General features: G+C 37.6%; 1 protein-coding gene across 1 annotated transcript in view; it reads left to right on the forward strand.

Moving 5' to 3' along the window:
- Positions 1-14,635, forward strand: part of LOC106875628 (uncharacterized) — a 104,379-nt gene extending 89,744 nt beyond the window's left edge. The window contains exons 10-11 of the mRNA XM_089356676.1: positions 12,755-12,826; positions 13,812-14,635. Coding sequence (XP_089212802.1) covers positions 12,755-12,826; positions 13,812-14,032 — 293 coding nt within the window. The 3' untranslated portion in view covers positions 14,033-14,635. The remainder of the gene's footprint in view (positions 1-12,754; positions 12,827-13,811) is intronic.
- The last annotated feature ends 2,278 nt before the right edge of the window (positions 14,636-16,913 follow it).

Below are 16,913 nucleotides of genomic sequence, written 5' to 3' on the forward strand. Positions count from 1 at the left end.
CTTCACGGAAGGTTGAGTATGAAGATGTCATCTACGTACCTGGTGAAGAAGGCACATGAGCGGCAGATGTTGAGTGCTCGACATTCCAGATGGTTCATATAAGTGATGGCTAGTAGGCCCGAGAGACTGGATCCCATGGGGAGACCTGTTGTCTGTTTGTATATATGGTCCTGGAAAGTGAAGTAGGTGTTGTCCACGATGATGGACAAAAGTTAGTGTATATCAGCTGCGGTAAGTCTGAAGCATTGGATGTTGGGCGCTATTATGCAGTCAGTCAATAGGTTGACCGCCGAGTGGGCTGGCACCATTGTGTACATTGAGAGAACGTCAAAACTAAAGGCATATCTGTTTTGCCTGAGTTGATCTAGGGGTAATTAGTGCAGTCTTTTGATGACTTTGTTAGAGTTCTTGACGTGTCCCGAAAAGGTGGCGAGTATGGGTTTCAGGATATGAGAAAGTAGCCAGGATATTTTATATAGAGGTCTTTCAACACTGGAGACAATGGGTCTAATCTGGATCGTGTTGCTAGTCTTGTGTGTTTTAATGAGGTGATAAAATCTGGGTAATCTACTGTTCTTTGTGATGAAGTTGTTCTTGAATTTATTATGTATTTGTCTCCGTCTACAGATGTCTGTCCATGCGGTGTTAATTCATCCTCAATCCTGGTCGCAGTTATATCTGTCACTTCAGAATATAGTCTGTCATTGCTTAAATGTTCTTGTGCCAGTCTATCATATATTTCACAAGAAACCACGCAGAGATTGGTAATCAATATATTATTTAGCTACATCTGGATGCATGTAGGTTCAATTTTGATATGCTCATCTATTGTTTATAACAAAAAAAAAAAGAGAAGAGGAAAACAAAGGGGGGAAAAAACGAAGCTGCACGTATAATACATAACTTAGAAGCAGTGTTACAGATGTACCAACACACACGAGATTGAGACATATCCGACCTCACGCACTTCTCATGAGGAATTCCGGAAGGAGCTTCGTGAGACCACTACTGAGGCACTTCCGAAAAAAAGAAAACTGTTAGAAAACAGTTTATAGCAGAGACTCCACCTAAGAATATCTGAAGAAGGAATTGTATTCCGAAATATCATCGGACTATGGATAACTAAATTACAACAGGAATATAGTCCATTTTTTTGTGTTATAGTGCATTGTTGTACCATTCAAAACTTTTTATTCTTTATATATATATATATATATGTATATGTTTGTATGTATGTACTTCTCACATCTTGGATGTTTCTCAGGGCAAGAATGGTAGGACCAAAAGAGTGTCTAGGCACCTGAAACAATTAGTGAAACCATAGTATATGTTCTCAAGTCATACTTGCTCATGAGTGATGGTTGAGTGAACTTTGTACTTTGCTTAAATGTAAGCATACAATATTTATTACTGTAAAATAATTCTAGACTTCAATGGAAGTACTGTAATGTCAGCTGTACTGACACTCAAATTCAGATTATATATAGTGTGTGTGTGAGAGGGGGGGAGGCAGAGAGAGAATTTCTTTTCATTTACCTAGAAGTGATAAATTACAGAGCTCACTACATAAATGTAGAGTATTCTTTAATGCATCATAACTGAAAGGCTCATAAATCCATTTCTCCAAGTTTCATGTTTCTGATTATTCATCTGATAATCCAAGCCTTTTTTCTCTCAAATCCAATAATCTCATCTTATATTCATCATCATTTAACATCTATATTTCATGATGGCATAAGCTGGACAGTTTGATATGATCTGATGGTTCTAAAGACTGCATTGCACTCAGTGTCTGCTTTGGTATGATTTCTATAGCTAGATGATCTTCCTTTACTACTTTACAGTGTGTACTGGGTGCTATTTTAATGGCACCAGGACTAGTGAGGTCACAAGACAGCCTACAAGACTAAGATCCCCTTGGCAGTGGATTTATGCTACTGGATAAGAGAAAGAGAGAAAGGGACAGAACAGAACAGGTTTCTTGCATTAAAGGAGCAACACAGTTACTCACATTATTGAAGAGAGGTCAGGAGTGTCCAGGATAGAGTTGGAAGGAGATAAAATAGTGATGATTATGTGTTAGACTGGGGATTCTAAGTACAAGGTGAGTAGAAGTGAGTGAAACAGAACAGGGAGGACAGGTGGGTAGAGGTATGAAAGAGTGAAGGATGGTTAGAAACTGGGAATGGATGAGGGTTGAACATAATGAAGAGCAGGTGTTGAGATGTTAAGTAGGAACGGTAAGGAGAATTGGTAACAACAGTAGAAATTGGGCAGAATTGAAGTGGGTTGAGGGTGACTAACAGGGGAAACATGTGGTGGTGGAGGAGTGATAATTTAGTGGCTCAGGAAGGAGATCAATATAAACTGTTGGGGGAGAAAACAGTGTTAGGAATGAAAGATGGATAACAAGTGAAACGCTTCTAGATAGTAAAAGGGGTAAGTGGTATAAAAGAAAAGCTGGTGAAGTATGCAGTTTTTGTTCATTTAATTACTGCTGCAGAATATGGCAGTTAGAGAAACAATGAGAAGTGGAAATGTTTTGAGGAGAAAATTAGGCAGGGGAAGGGCAATTGTGCAGATACATACTGTGCCCTCTAAATCTCCGTTTCACCAAATTGGGCTGGTCTTCTCAAGTGCTGCATGTCACCAGTTTCCCCCTGTTCCTTTGTCATACCTCCAAGAGGCTCAAGATCCTGAGATTAGCCTTCACCAATTCATCCCATGTCTTCTTGGGTTTCTCTTTTCTGCAAGCTCCATCCATATTAAGTGTGGCACTTCTCAAACAGCTGTCCTCATCCACACACATCACATATCCATGCCAGCATAGTGGGTGGGGAGGTGCACTATATCTGATTCCTCTTAAACCCAGTTTTTCTCTCAGTACTTTGTCATTCATGCACACTTATATTGCGCATCCAGTAGAGCATGCTTGCTTCATTTCTTTCCAGTTTTCTCAAGTCCTCTGCATTCAAGACACATGTCTTGTTACTGTGCAGCATTGCAGTTTTAACACAAGCATTATACAATCTGCTTTTCACTCTAAGAGAGAAAAAGACCTTTGTTGCCAGCAGTGGTAGAAGCTCCTTGAATTTTTTTCCAACCTGCTCTTACCCTTTTTACTATACTTTCTGAACAGTAGCCTTCCTTGGTAATTACATCCCCTGGATAATAAATAACATTGACTACTTCTAGTGAGCCATCCAGGTATTAAAGAGAATCTATTTCTGGAATGCTTATAGTATGTACTGCTCAAGAACATCTGTCATAAATGAAGCTTACTTTCTCTGTTGTCTGTCTGTAATTCCTCTCCATCAATTATGTGTCCATAGTTTACATTGCACACTACATATGGCATTTATACATACTTCTTTTTTACATATTGAGCTAGGCCATTGCCCTGAAGATACTAGAGTCTTATCTTCTTTCTTACTCACCTTTGTCTTTGCTAAATTTACTTTGAGGCCTCTTGATTCTAGGTTTACCTCTCTAATTTTCTTATAGATTTGGTTCTAAGAACTATATGACCAGCATATAAGAGTTCCTATGGACAGCCAATCTTAAACTCCTCTGTGATAGCCTGTAAGACTATGATGAATAAGAGGGGACTAAGGACTGAAGCTTGATGGACTCATACCCTCACATCAAATTCATCAGTAAAATTGCTTTTGATTCTCACTTTACTTACTGCATCTTTGTACACAGCTTGTACAGCCCTCTTAACCAATCCCTTTAAACATCATTTCGTCAGTGACCACCAAACTACTGAACGTGGTACCTTGTCAAACGCCTACTACAAGTCAACAAAAACTAGGAAAATCCATTTATTCTCAGCCAAATATTCTCTTGCAGGTGCCTCACCAAGAAGATTGCATATGTGGTACCACTTTCGGGCACAAAGGCAAACTGCATTTCATCTAGAGCTACTCTGACATGGATCAGTTATGTTATAACTCCCTCTGTGACTTTCATAACCTGATCCAATAGTTTGATTCCTCTATAAATGCTTCTCTCTAAGGCATCTCCTTTGTCTTTTTAGTAGTTTACAATGATACTGTTATGCAGCCATTAGATATGACACCTTCTTGTATAACCTGATTAACTATCCAGATGGTAATCATGTGTTCTACCTCATCAGATATTTTGAGCATCTCTGCAACTAACCTTGGTGAATCTGCAGCTTTCCCTCTCTTCATGTCCTCAACCACTTTATTTAGCATGTTTCAGTCAACTTGAGTTTTTGGCCTCTTTGTAGTTCAAGTTGAGGTTGCCCCTCTTTATCCCATTTGTTATCCACATACAGCAACATTTCATAATAGCACTTTCTACATCATTATCTTGTCTTTCATATCAATGAAGAGCATGTCTTCATCATTCCATATAACTTCTCAGCAATAACATTTCAGTTCCCTCCACACATATTTCGCAATCCTGTGCACTTCACATCTCTGATTTTTAATGTTGCAGGACATGAATTGTTTGAATATATTTTGAAATATTATATAAAAGTTATAAAGAAAATATTAATCTTATGCTATTTTAAAAAGATCATGCAAGTGACAATATTTTAACGTTTTTTAAAATTATTTTCAAGAGAATACCATTACAAAAATTTTTTTTGGCATATTTGAAAAATATTCTAAAGTGAGAATGACTTTAAAAATGCGATAGATATTTTGTAAAAGACCCGTTCGTAACCTCAGTATGGAATAGTTTTTTCGAGTGCATTCAATGTATCTCCTCTTCAATGATTTGGCTGCTGTTTCTAGTACGCTCTGCTCCACATAACACTTATTTGCTATAAAGGACCCGAAATACCTGTTACGTGGTAGCAGGGCATGCAAGAAATAACAGCCAAATCTTTCCAAACTACAAAACAAAACTCTGTTGCTGGGAAACTTAGTTTCCCAGTGACCCACCTGGTCACGGATAGTCCAGTATATATATATACATATATATATATATATATGTATTTATGTATGTATGTATGTATAAGGCACAAGTGTGGCTGCATGGTAGGAAGTTTCCTTCCCAACTATATGGTCCCAAGTTCAGTCTCACTATGTGACACCTTGGCCAAGTGACTCCTACTATAGACTTGAGCTGACCAAAACCTTGTGAGTGGGTTTAGTGGATGGTGGAAATAAGTCCATTGCGTGTGTATGTGTATGTATGTGTGCGTATCTGTGTGTGTGTGTGTGTGTGTGTGTACTTGCATGTCTTTGTGCTGGTGTTTGTCCCCCACTGCCATTTGGCAACTGGTGTTGGTGTGTTTACGTCCCTGTAACTTAGCCGTTTGACAAAAAAGACCGAGAATAAGTACCTGGTTTAAAAGTGGTGGGGTTGATTAGTTCTCCTAAACCCTTCAAAGTGGAGCCTCAGCATGGTTGCAACCTAATGACTGAAACAAATAAAAGATAAAGAGAGGATTTAGGAATTAAGGAAGTCCAGACAAATACCTCAGTGAGCACTCTATGCATAAAACTTGGTTAACAAAACGTCAATGAAAGAAAATCAGAATCCATATTCAGTATGTGATGAGATATTATATGCACAAAGAGTGGTAATACCTGAAGCGCTGCAATACAGAGTATTAAAAGACTTCCGTGTAGGACATCTGGGGATTGTCCAGATGAAGAGCCTCATGAGGAGTTACATTTATTGGCCAAATATGGACAAGCAAATTGAGAGACTGCATTTCGTTTGTATATGCCCAATTTTACCACACTTAAAACATGTTTTATCTTTGAAGGGACAATCTTTCCTCAAATGTCAGTCTCCACAACCATTGCACCGTTTTGAATTTATATATTTTCTTCTATCTGTACTTTCTTTATGCATTTGTACATTCTTATTATTGTCTTCTATTTTTCTTGTATCATCTTGAAGATTTATTATTTGTTGGCATTCCTCAGCCACTTTCTGCAAGGTTAGTTTCACATCTTGATTCAGCTTTGATAATATTCTTTTTCTAATTTATGCATCTTCCATTGCCACCTTTAATGAATATTAGGCACTTGAACATATCTGGCGTTAATTCTTCCAGCTTGAACCTTTCGCAAGCCTTATTAACCATACCAGCATATGTTACAAAATCTTCGGACTCGTTTTTCTTTAGGTTTAAACATCTCCACCGAATGTTAAACTGCGAACTTTTCTTGCTAAAAATATTAGTCAAAATATTTATCGTTTCATCAAAACACAATTCCGCGGGCTTTCTCAGCAAAATAAAGTTACAAAAACTTAAGCTTTCGCAAAAGAAGTCTTACCTTCCTTTCACTAGACCATCCCTTACATTCCTCTCTGAATATGCCTTTGTATCGTCTGTAAGATGCAGTAAAAGTAGTTCCTTCATCCAGTTTGTAGTGAAATTCTTCGATGGAATTTGCAACACCGTCCGCTGAAAAGGATTCTGTCATATTTCTCGACTGCAGTAACAATTCTGTTAACATATGTAGTTGCTGCTGTTGCTGCTCTTGTTGTTTGACAACTACTTTCATCTTGCTTGCATGTGTCCCCTACTTCTGCAGTTATAACATATTGGCAGTCTCCCCTCCACCACAACTCTCAGTCGAGTCTCATCGCGGAGTACCAACTCTTCCACTATTTTATGTAAATCTGGCAGGGTTATGTGGATCATGACTTCCAGGCCATAACTCCACCAGTTGATCTCTCTTGACTTTTCCACTTTTAACACCTCCACTTCATCTTCACAGTTGTAGAGGATGGCTGCCACCAGCCATTCCTCGTCTATCTCCGGGGGCACTCTCTTTATTCTAACTCTTGCGGCACACTTCCCGCAGTAAGTCAGTAAGAGTGCCCACTTTGCTGTTCTTCAATGACTAGCTTTCACATCCACTATTTATACATATTGGACTAGCTTACTTATCGTCTGGGAGCATCCACACAACAAATACATTCATAAACACCAACTCAAGGAATACTAGTGGAATATTCCCAACAAAACTTCTGTCAAATGTAAACATAACAAGCTAGATATTGTTGTTTGGGACAGAGGGGCAAAGGTATGTACCATCATAGAGGTCAGCTGCCCTGCAGATATAAATGTCTATTTGAAAATCAAAGAGAAAGAGGATATTTATGGACAACTGCTTCGAAACCTTCAGTTTCTATATCCAGACTATGAATTCATATTCATACCAATAATAATTGGAGCACTAGGTTTTGTTAGTAAATGCTTAAAGGAGCATCTGGATAAACTGGGATTTTCAGAAAGAGAAATTGGCCAGCTGATTCGTACATTACAAGTGCAGTCTGTGAGTTGAACAGTAAAAATATGCAAGACTTTTCTCAAGTTCCAAATGTGAATTTGTTTGTGTTAACTACATTCCAAATATGGAGCCTTGTATCTTTGTTGGAAACAGGTTCCCTCCTCAGTGGAAGATTTATAATAAAATATAGAAGAGACATACATACATACATACATACATACATACATACATACATACATACATTAAACTTGGAAGGCAGCTCCTTGAGCAGCATTCCTTGTCTGATAACCTTAAACACATGCCCAAAGAGGTTGTACAACTCTATTGCAACATATCATCAGATGAAAGAATGAACGTATATGAGCAGAAGACCATGCATGGATATGTTAGTAAAAAGTTCCAGGGTGATAATAACATTGAATCATCAAAGCAGTCTATCATGGACCAACAATCAGATTACTATCTCACACTTTGAAGGGTATGTGCTTGCAATCCTGGAACAGGAAATATCAACCAGATACTTGATGCACAAAAGGAACAGAGATGCAGGAAAAGCAGTAAAATGTGACAACTGATGCAGACTTTGTGGAATTAAGATATCATTCACATCATAAGCAGTTGTCAGAAAATGTCATCATGATATTATCTACTGTATAATGAGATCCGTCGAAAGGATAACCTTGAAGGCAAAGAAATATGAACCCACAGTATGGTGGGAGCCATAGCCACTCATAACAAAAAGGAGCTCTAGTGGAATGTCCCAGTGAAAACCTCAATAAAACGTAAACACAGTAGACCTGATATAATGATTTGGGACGGAGAAGAGAAATTGTGTACAGTTGTGGAAATCAGCTGCCCAGCAAATGTTAACATAAAGCTAATGGTTAATGAAAAAGAAAATACGTATGCTGAACTATTGAGAAATGTGCAGTTACTCTATCCAGATTACAAGTTCAGGTTTATACCTGTAGTTATTGGGGAACTGCCTAAATACCAATCTTGAGAAAACCAGAAAGGAGAAAGCTGATTTGAAGACTACAGATCCAAGCCATCACTGGAACTGTAAAAATCTGTAAAACTTTCCTGAAGATTATCATTTAAGTATATATAAGCATGTCTAGATATGCAAGTATATGTATGAAAATACATACATAAAACAAAACATACAAATCTGCACGTATACATACATACAAATAAAAATATCCCATTGTTGATGTTGAAATTCCAATGGAGACTTGGATCTATGTTAGAAACCGACTCTTTCTCTATTGGCAAGAAATCTTGAAATAAAACTGAATAATGGCATACAATTATGTGAATAAACAAATAAAACTGCTTGGATTTGATATACAAAATATATATACATGTATATAAGTAAATAGAGGGAAAGCAAAGACTAAAAATTTTCAGACAATGATAATCAAGTATAAATATATAGATATTTATATATTAACAGAGCACACTTACACAGAGTACAAATGACTGAGAAAATTAAAGGGGTGAGGTGTGACGTTAAAAGTCCAACAGCTGTTTCTGGGGATTTGGAGATCCATCATAATGTTGGCAGATGTAGTTCACCAGAATATGCAACCAGTAATGAAAACAAATAAACATTGGATAAATTGAGTCTCCATCTACAGGGTTGCAAAAAGTCTAACTTTTCAGATCATGATACAGAAAAGTTTAAAGGTGGAATGGTTAAATGTGGAAGGCAAGGAATAGTGGTAGTGTAAGGAGTGTGGAAGCAGGGAAGGGTAAGAGATAATAGAGTTGGGAGATGAGTGGGAGGAGTGGGATGGGTAGTATTTGAAAAGTGGTCAGTTGTTGTTGGGTTTGTTAAAATTTTGGGATAAGGGCTATAGAACAAAAGGAAGTTGAGATTGTGAGAAAAGGAAGAGGCAATTATTAAAGGAAGTGAAAGGGTCCATTAACAGATGCTAGTAGGGTGGCAAAGGGGAAATCAGAGAAAGAAGTTAGATTGGCAGCAGAGGGAGATTACTAAGGTATGTAGAAAAGTATGAGAGAAGAGAGAGGGAGGTGGACAGAGAGGCAGAGAGGGAGAGGTAGGTTGGTAGTCATGGCAGCAGTAGTTAGTGCTAGATGGTTTAGGTTGGAAGGAGGGATCAGAGAATGAAGGTGGGTTGGTGGCAGAAGGAGAGTACTGAGGTATGGAGAAGTGTATGAGAGTAAATTGGAGTTGGATAGAGAGGAAGGAAGAGGTGGATAGGTTGGTAGGTAAGGCAATAGGATAGATGCAAGTGGTTTCAGTTGAAGAGGAGATAGATGACAGGAAAAGAATATATATGAAGATTGGTTGGCTGTATGGGTGGGGGTACTGAGTAAGAGGAATGTGCAAAGGTAATCATAAGAAGAAAGAATTCAGTAGAAAGGGTGATATTAGTGAAGGGGGTATATTGCTTGTACAATCAAGTTGTACCTTAAGGTTAATCATAAGTAGGGTGAATTGTAATTAGGAGATTACATATATTTAACAAAATGAGCAAATGATGAGTAGAACCTGTGCTTATAAGAGAGGATTACATCTGAGAATTTATTAAGTAATGAGGGATTGTGGTTGTGAACGATGGTGAGTGACCCTTAAACACAGTTTACAAATGCAGAGGTTAGTGATGTATAGAGGAATCTCACTTATGATGGACCAGGATAGGGTATAGGGAATGTTTTGGGATTTGAGGTTGCTAAGGAGGTAAATAATTTAGAAATTTGGATTGGACAAAGAGTTCATGCATGCTCAATAGCAGCACTTGAAATCAACAGTGCTGCCAATGTAAACCCTAGCTTGGTGGGAGCATGGTGTTACTACTTGGCATTTGTAGATTACATTTTTGTGTAGACAGAAACCTCCAAGAGGGCAGAGTTGAAACACCTGGAATTTGCACATTTTCCTGCCTGCCCTGCAGTTGGAATTGATCACTAGGAAGGTCAGGTCCGAATGGTCAGTTGCCAGCAAAGAAGAATGGGAGATATTATCAGTATCTGTGTTGGATTGGGAGGGGGTACCACTGCTAGTTTACGTGATCATATCAGTAGCACTATGGGGAGAAGCATTAAGGGTGGTATTATTGAGTTGGGTAGGGTTACTAAGGGTTGTATTATTGCAACTAGATGGGTTGGGGTAGAGTTCAGTCAGATAGATTGTAGGGTCTAAGAACAGGCATTGAAGTTTGCATCTGTTAGAGGAAGCAATTATGGATCCTAACTTAGGTGTGGTGATGTAGGAGATTTTAATAGATGATTTATTGAAGAAAGGGTAATATTTAGGCTGGGAAATTAGAGTTTAGAATTTTAAAGAAAAGTTTAGGTAGGGATTTAACTTACCTAAAAGGTGGCTGTCAGACTTGTAACACCATACCTTCGCCCCTTTAATTTTCTTTGTTGTTTCTACTCTGTGTAAGTTTGCTCTGTGAACATATACATATCTACTTGAATATTCATTGTCTGAAAATTTTCGGTCTTTGTTTTCTTTCTATTTACTTGTATACATGTACATATATTTTGTTTATCAGACCCAAGTAGTTTATTTCTTTATTTGCATCATTATTTCCATATCTGCTCACCTAGATTCATCTTATAGTCACTCTTTACCCCCACATATTTGGTCCCTTGTAAAGAGGTCAGAGTGTAGGTTCAAATCATTTGAGCACTGTAGCGAATCTTCTCTCTCAGTTATATATACATGCAAATGCGAACGTAGCAGATAACATCTAGCTTTCAGCTGCATCTTGGGACCCTGTTGTGTCCACCACTCCGATTGGTTGGTAGAGGCGCTCTTTTGTCTCTAGTTCTGTTTCGCACCAGGCTGCAGACCAACCAATCATAGCCTTCCGATAAGGTCACGTGGAATGGTTTTCTAAACCCCTCTGTGAGCTGATTTTTCTCTATACAAAAGCCAGCTTCGTCTGAGCTAGGTCGTCACGGCTTCAGACCTTCTGAGATCTAGCCATTGACCACAGAGCACCAACCAGCCAGTTTCCAGCGACGACATGACTCCGCTCTACTGGAGAATCAACACCACCGTTCAACTGTTTACTACAAGCTTTGTCACCAGCATCTACACCGACGTCTCTACGTACACACTGCCAACAGCGCCCGCACAGTTTCTCTCAACACTGTTTGTGTGAATCACTTCACCATGAATAACAGCCAGAACTCAACCAGTGAGAACCATTTGTACCAAGTAACCGGTCGCAGCATCGTAGCCTCAACTTCTTCTCACGACATGTGACTCTTTGGCTCTGCTATTCGGCCCCAACCTCTTATGTACAGACTTTCAACTACTGTGTACCTTCACTAAGAACTGGGATTTCTTATCCTTGTGTTCAGGACACTTAACGTCCTTGGTATAGACTCTTTTCTATGCTTTGTATTCTCTCGCACTCACACATACATGTTTGTATCCACACACTCTTTTGTTTACATGACGGCCTGTCTTATATTGTGCTATTATTATGTCACATTCACTCACACGCACATACAGTTTAATGCTCCAATAAAACCTTTCCCTTTATACTTCTTTACCAGTTGTGTCTCTCTCTTTTCCTTGTTGGCACTTCATCACATTCACTTGTGAGTTCTTATTTATATATTTTGTGTCAACCGTGCGATGCGTTAAAAGAAGCCTTTCCTTCGTCACCATTCTCCTTGGTCGCATGGTCATCTACAGCACTACTAAGTGTTTTCTATATTGATAATCTCTGGATTTCATCTGGTGATCTAGTGAATCTATATATGTCTGTGTATGTGCATGTGTGTGTATGTATGTATGTATGTATGTATGTATGTATGTATGTGTGTATGTATGTATGTGCATATGTATACATATAGTATTGCAATATGTCAAGAAGTGTGGTATTGTGCTGCCTACAGGTCCCAATTAAGTAGGTATAATTCAATAACTTTCTTAGTCTTGTACACTTGAAGTGTACCTTGCTTTGGAATTCAGAAGATGATTATAGTGAAAGACAGAGGTGAGAGAAGACTGTCATGTTGTAGATTTAGCACAGATGACAGAAAGGAAAGGCTAAAGAAAGAAAACTAAAGTATAATCAGCGAAAAGTTAAATGAGATAATTGCATCATTGTTAAATTATGTAGGAGTCTTGATTCATAGCAGACATTTAGAAGGGCAAGTGTATTTTGTTTTGATCCTAATAAAAATGTTGACCAAAACCAGTTGATTTGATAATAAGAACATCATACAACAATAAAATATAGATTCTTTTCTTTTCTACTCTCAGCACAACATTTTTGGGGAGGGAGCCAGTCGATTAGATTGACCCCAGTACGCAACTGGTACTTAATTTATTGACCCCAAAAGGATGAAAGGCAAAGTCAACCTCAGCGGAATTTGAACTCAGAATGTAAAGACAAACGAAATACCACTAAGCATTTCACCTGGCATGCTAATGTTTCTGCCAGCTCGCCACCTTCAATAAAATGTAGATTATATAAATAGAAAAACTTTACTATAAAAGGTAAAACATGAATTTATTTTGTTTTCAGAGTGTCAAAAACTTGAAGAACGGGACCTCATGATGATTAGCAAATTGTTGGGAAGAAAATGGTGGCAAGTAGGTGCGTATAAAATAACTTTACCAAATTGATTTCTATAAAGGTAAATTTTAACTGAAAATTTATCTGAAAAGTTGTGTATATTACTCATATTTAATAAAACATTTACAAGATTTAACATAGTAGTAAGGACAAATGACACAATAAATTAAATATTGTTTCTTGGGGTATGAAACAAAAATATCTCATTCTGTTGGGGCAGATATGTCTGTGTTTGGGAATGGTTTTGTTTGTGTTACTTTTTTTATTGCATTTACTGATAGAGGCTGGAGGGTGGTGGAATTTAACCCTGTTTTGATAGTATTATATGCTTTCAAAGATATTCTTTTCTAAATATGCCTGTCTAGCTAATTAGAACTTGATACTGCCAGTCAACCCCTCTCAATTATCACTATGACATGTATAGTTAAATTTTGGGTAGAAATCAAAGATCAATGACATGCATGATCAAAGTCACTGTCACCTGACTATCCATCTGGTTAAGGACTACACTTTCACTGACATGCATGTGGTGCAATGTTGTAGTTTTGACATGTTGCTATACGTCCATTGTCCAGTTTCCATCTAGGTGAGCATGACACCAGTTTCCATCTAGGTGAGCAGTGGTTACTTGTAAATGGTGTAATGTTGCAGTCTACACATGTTGTTGTCTCCCAACTATCCAGTCTAGTTGAAGATCATACTTAAATGACATGCACTGGTTAACTGTGTGTGGTGCAACATTACTGTCTAGACACACCATGTCTCTCTATTGTTCAGTTTTCATCTAGTTGAGAACTACTACACTTTACTGACATGAAGTGGTTAATTGGTGTGGTGCAGTGTTGTAAACAAGATATGTTGTAGTCTTTCCACTGCCCAGTCTAGGTGAGGACTACACTTCACTGACACGTGGTGGTTAATTGTATATTGAGCAGTGTAGGTATCTTTTATATTATTAATGTTGTTATTACTGTTGTAGTAATTCATATTATTGTATTTGTTGTAGGTATCTTCTTAGGAATCAAAGTTGTTGAACTGGAAATTATCAGAGGTGATTGTCCACTTGAAATTATACATCAAAGTTTCCAAATGTTACACAAATGGTTAAATCGTAGTGCAACTGGGGAATGCACAGTTAACCTCCTAAGAAAAGTTCTTGAAGAAGCTGAATGTTTTGATGCACTTGATTACCTTCAGAAAAATCAGGAATTTCAATGTAATTGCTGATTATGAGTGTGTATTTTAACTTAGAATGGAGGAGTGTGAGGGAGAAAGATAAACTTTAAAAATAAAGATAAACATTTATATCCTGCAGTGTAATGTTGATATAAGTACCTTTTCTAACACTTCTATAGATCACTTTCCTCTGTTTAGTCAAGATTCAAAACCCAGTCCACACACCTGTTGCTTGTCAGATGAATGTCTGATCCTTTGTCTTTTATCTCTATGTTGGGAAATAAATGAGAAACACCTGCCGGCCCCACCCCTCCAGATCAATTTATTGTTTTAGGTCTGACCTACTGTCCGAACCTTATATAACCAATTGAAAAGTTTGCTTCAACATCTTTGGTTTTCAACCAGCTAACTGAGAGCATATCTATCCTTGCACTTTTCAGTCGTCTGACAAAGAGCATTAGCTGAATGGAAAGGGACAACGCAATTTTGACCCTTTGTTCCTCTTTGTCAGCAGACCATAACTTGGCTTACACACACAGCTTCCAACACACACTAAGAGAGCACGAACAACACATTATACCATTGTCATCTATACAACTACTACTATGTCTGTGATACTAACCACTGCCAGCTAATAAATCTGTAAATATCGTTCTTTTCTTTCAATGTTCTTATTACACTGCCTCATCCTACTTTCAGCTATCTACATGTAACAACCCCAATGCTGAAAAAGAATTACTATTTCTATATGTAGTAACTTTTCATCTGTGCATTACAATTCATAACTCTCACATGAGAAACACAACCGTACATTACATTTGGTAACCCAGCACATCTCTATTAGATTTGGTGACCTCACATACTTGTATGTTGCATCTGATGACCTCAGCATAAGAAACATATCGTATCATTACACTTCTATTGTTATATAGAAAGTTTTAATAGTCTTTGTGTTACATATATACTTCCTTCATTATAGCTTAGGGTACAATAGCCATTTTATATCTATATCAATTCTCTTAATATCTTTGTTATAATATTTCTTTTATATGATGTACGCTAGTCTCGACCCTTTTTCTCTCTCCTTGGAACATGTATATGATGTACCTTAGGACCAAGTTTCCCTCCCTTCACCCATTCTTTCTCCCATAACAATTCTGTTATATGAAGTACCTTCGGGCCTAATTTCTCTCACCCTTCTCGCTCTCTCTTTCTCAGTTTATCTATCTATCTATCTAACACTTCTTTTATATGATGTACCTTAGGGCTTAGTCTCTCCCTTTCCCTTTCCTAATAACATTACTTTTAAATGTACTTTAGGGTCTATTCTCCCTTCCCACTCCTTTCCTTGCTCTTTATGTATGTAGATTTCTGTAAGTTCATTGTCTTGATGAACTGTATCAGTAACAACTCGAGAGTTACCTCCTTCCAGTCATTTCAAAATAAGGTGTATGCATTTCAGTTAAGTACATTTTATATCTATTCAGATGTCTTGATAAACTAGGCTTTGTAAACATAATGCTAACAAAAACAGAGGACACTATAGTGAAAAAGAGATGGAGAAGATAATATTGTTTTTGGGAATAAGGGCTGAATACAATTGATGATAGTAGGCATTGTGGAGAAACTGAATGAAAATGGCAGAGAGAGAGAGAGAGAGAGAGGAGGCGAGAGGCATTCCCCTCTCCTCCACTCCCTCTTCCCCTTGCTGGTTTGGCATCTACAGACTAGTTTCGGTGTAGTTGCCTCTTATCAATGTAGAGTAGCTGAACTCAGCAGGTGTCGCTGCTGACCATCTGTTCGAAGGATTATTTACCTAAATTCAGTGAAATACATCCACTGGTTTTCAAAAATAGAAATATTAATATTTCTAAATCTCTCTAAAGGAGACTACGGCAGTGGAACTGGATATTAATAGTTACCACCAAGCTAACATGGCAGTCCAGAAAAATAGGATGAATGCTGCCGTTGATTAGCTCCAAGAGGCCATCGCCTCTAGCTACTCTACATTGATAAAAGACAACTACCCCAAAACTAGTCTGCGGATGCCAAACCAGCAAGGGGAAGCTACTGACCTACCCTGTTCGAAGGTTATAATGGACACAGGTTCGTGTGTCACATAGCTAGCTAAAGGCAATGGCCTCTTGGAGCTAATCAATGACAGCATTTGTCCTATTTTCCTAGACTGCCATGTTAGCTTGGCGATAACTATTAATATCCAGTAACACTGCCGTAGTCTCCTGTAGAGAGATTTAGAAATATTAATATTTCTATTATATCAACAATGATAATTATAATAATGATTACAGTAATGCTTTTAATTGCAACCTGGATGATATGGGGGGAATTGGTGTGCTTAACACCAACAGTGACTCTAGAAATATCAAACATACTGCTAATAATCAAATTACCCTTAACAACCTTATCTTAGTGCCATTTACACTATGTAATTTTAGAAATAAATTCCAGTTCCCTCTGAATAATAAGTGCCTGACTAAACACATTGTGTATAAATGTAATATTTATACTAACTAGAACACTTTTACCAATGTGGGTTCAACCACTTCCTCTTTCAAACTAAAATTTTATAACCACACTCACACCTTTAAATGAACAGATAAAACTAAAACCACATCACTTGCTACAAAAATCTAGGAGTAAAAAGATAAAGATGTCCACTGCAATATTACCTAGAGTTTTGTGAAACATGCTAAGCCTTTCTTTAGCAATAGATATATTTGGAACCTCTACTGAATGGAATTATTAGAAATCCTGAAATGCTCAGATGAAGTTATCAATAATTAAGACAAACTTAGGATTAAATGCCTGCATTCTATACAAAGAGGTCTACTCAGAAAATTTTCTAAAGAGTTAACATGATTCAGTATCAATTGTTTGTTAGATTGAATATAAATAAACCCCTTCTGACTTT

The sequence above is a fragment of the Octopus bimaculoides genome, chromosome 8, assembly GCF_046866305.1.
Source record: "Octopus bimaculoides isolate indiv1 chromosome 8, ASM4686630v1, whole genome shotgun sequence".
In the NCBI taxonomy this organism is placed as follows: domain Eukaryota; kingdom Metazoa; phylum Mollusca; class Cephalopoda; order Octopoda; family Octopodidae; genus Octopus; species Octopus bimaculoides.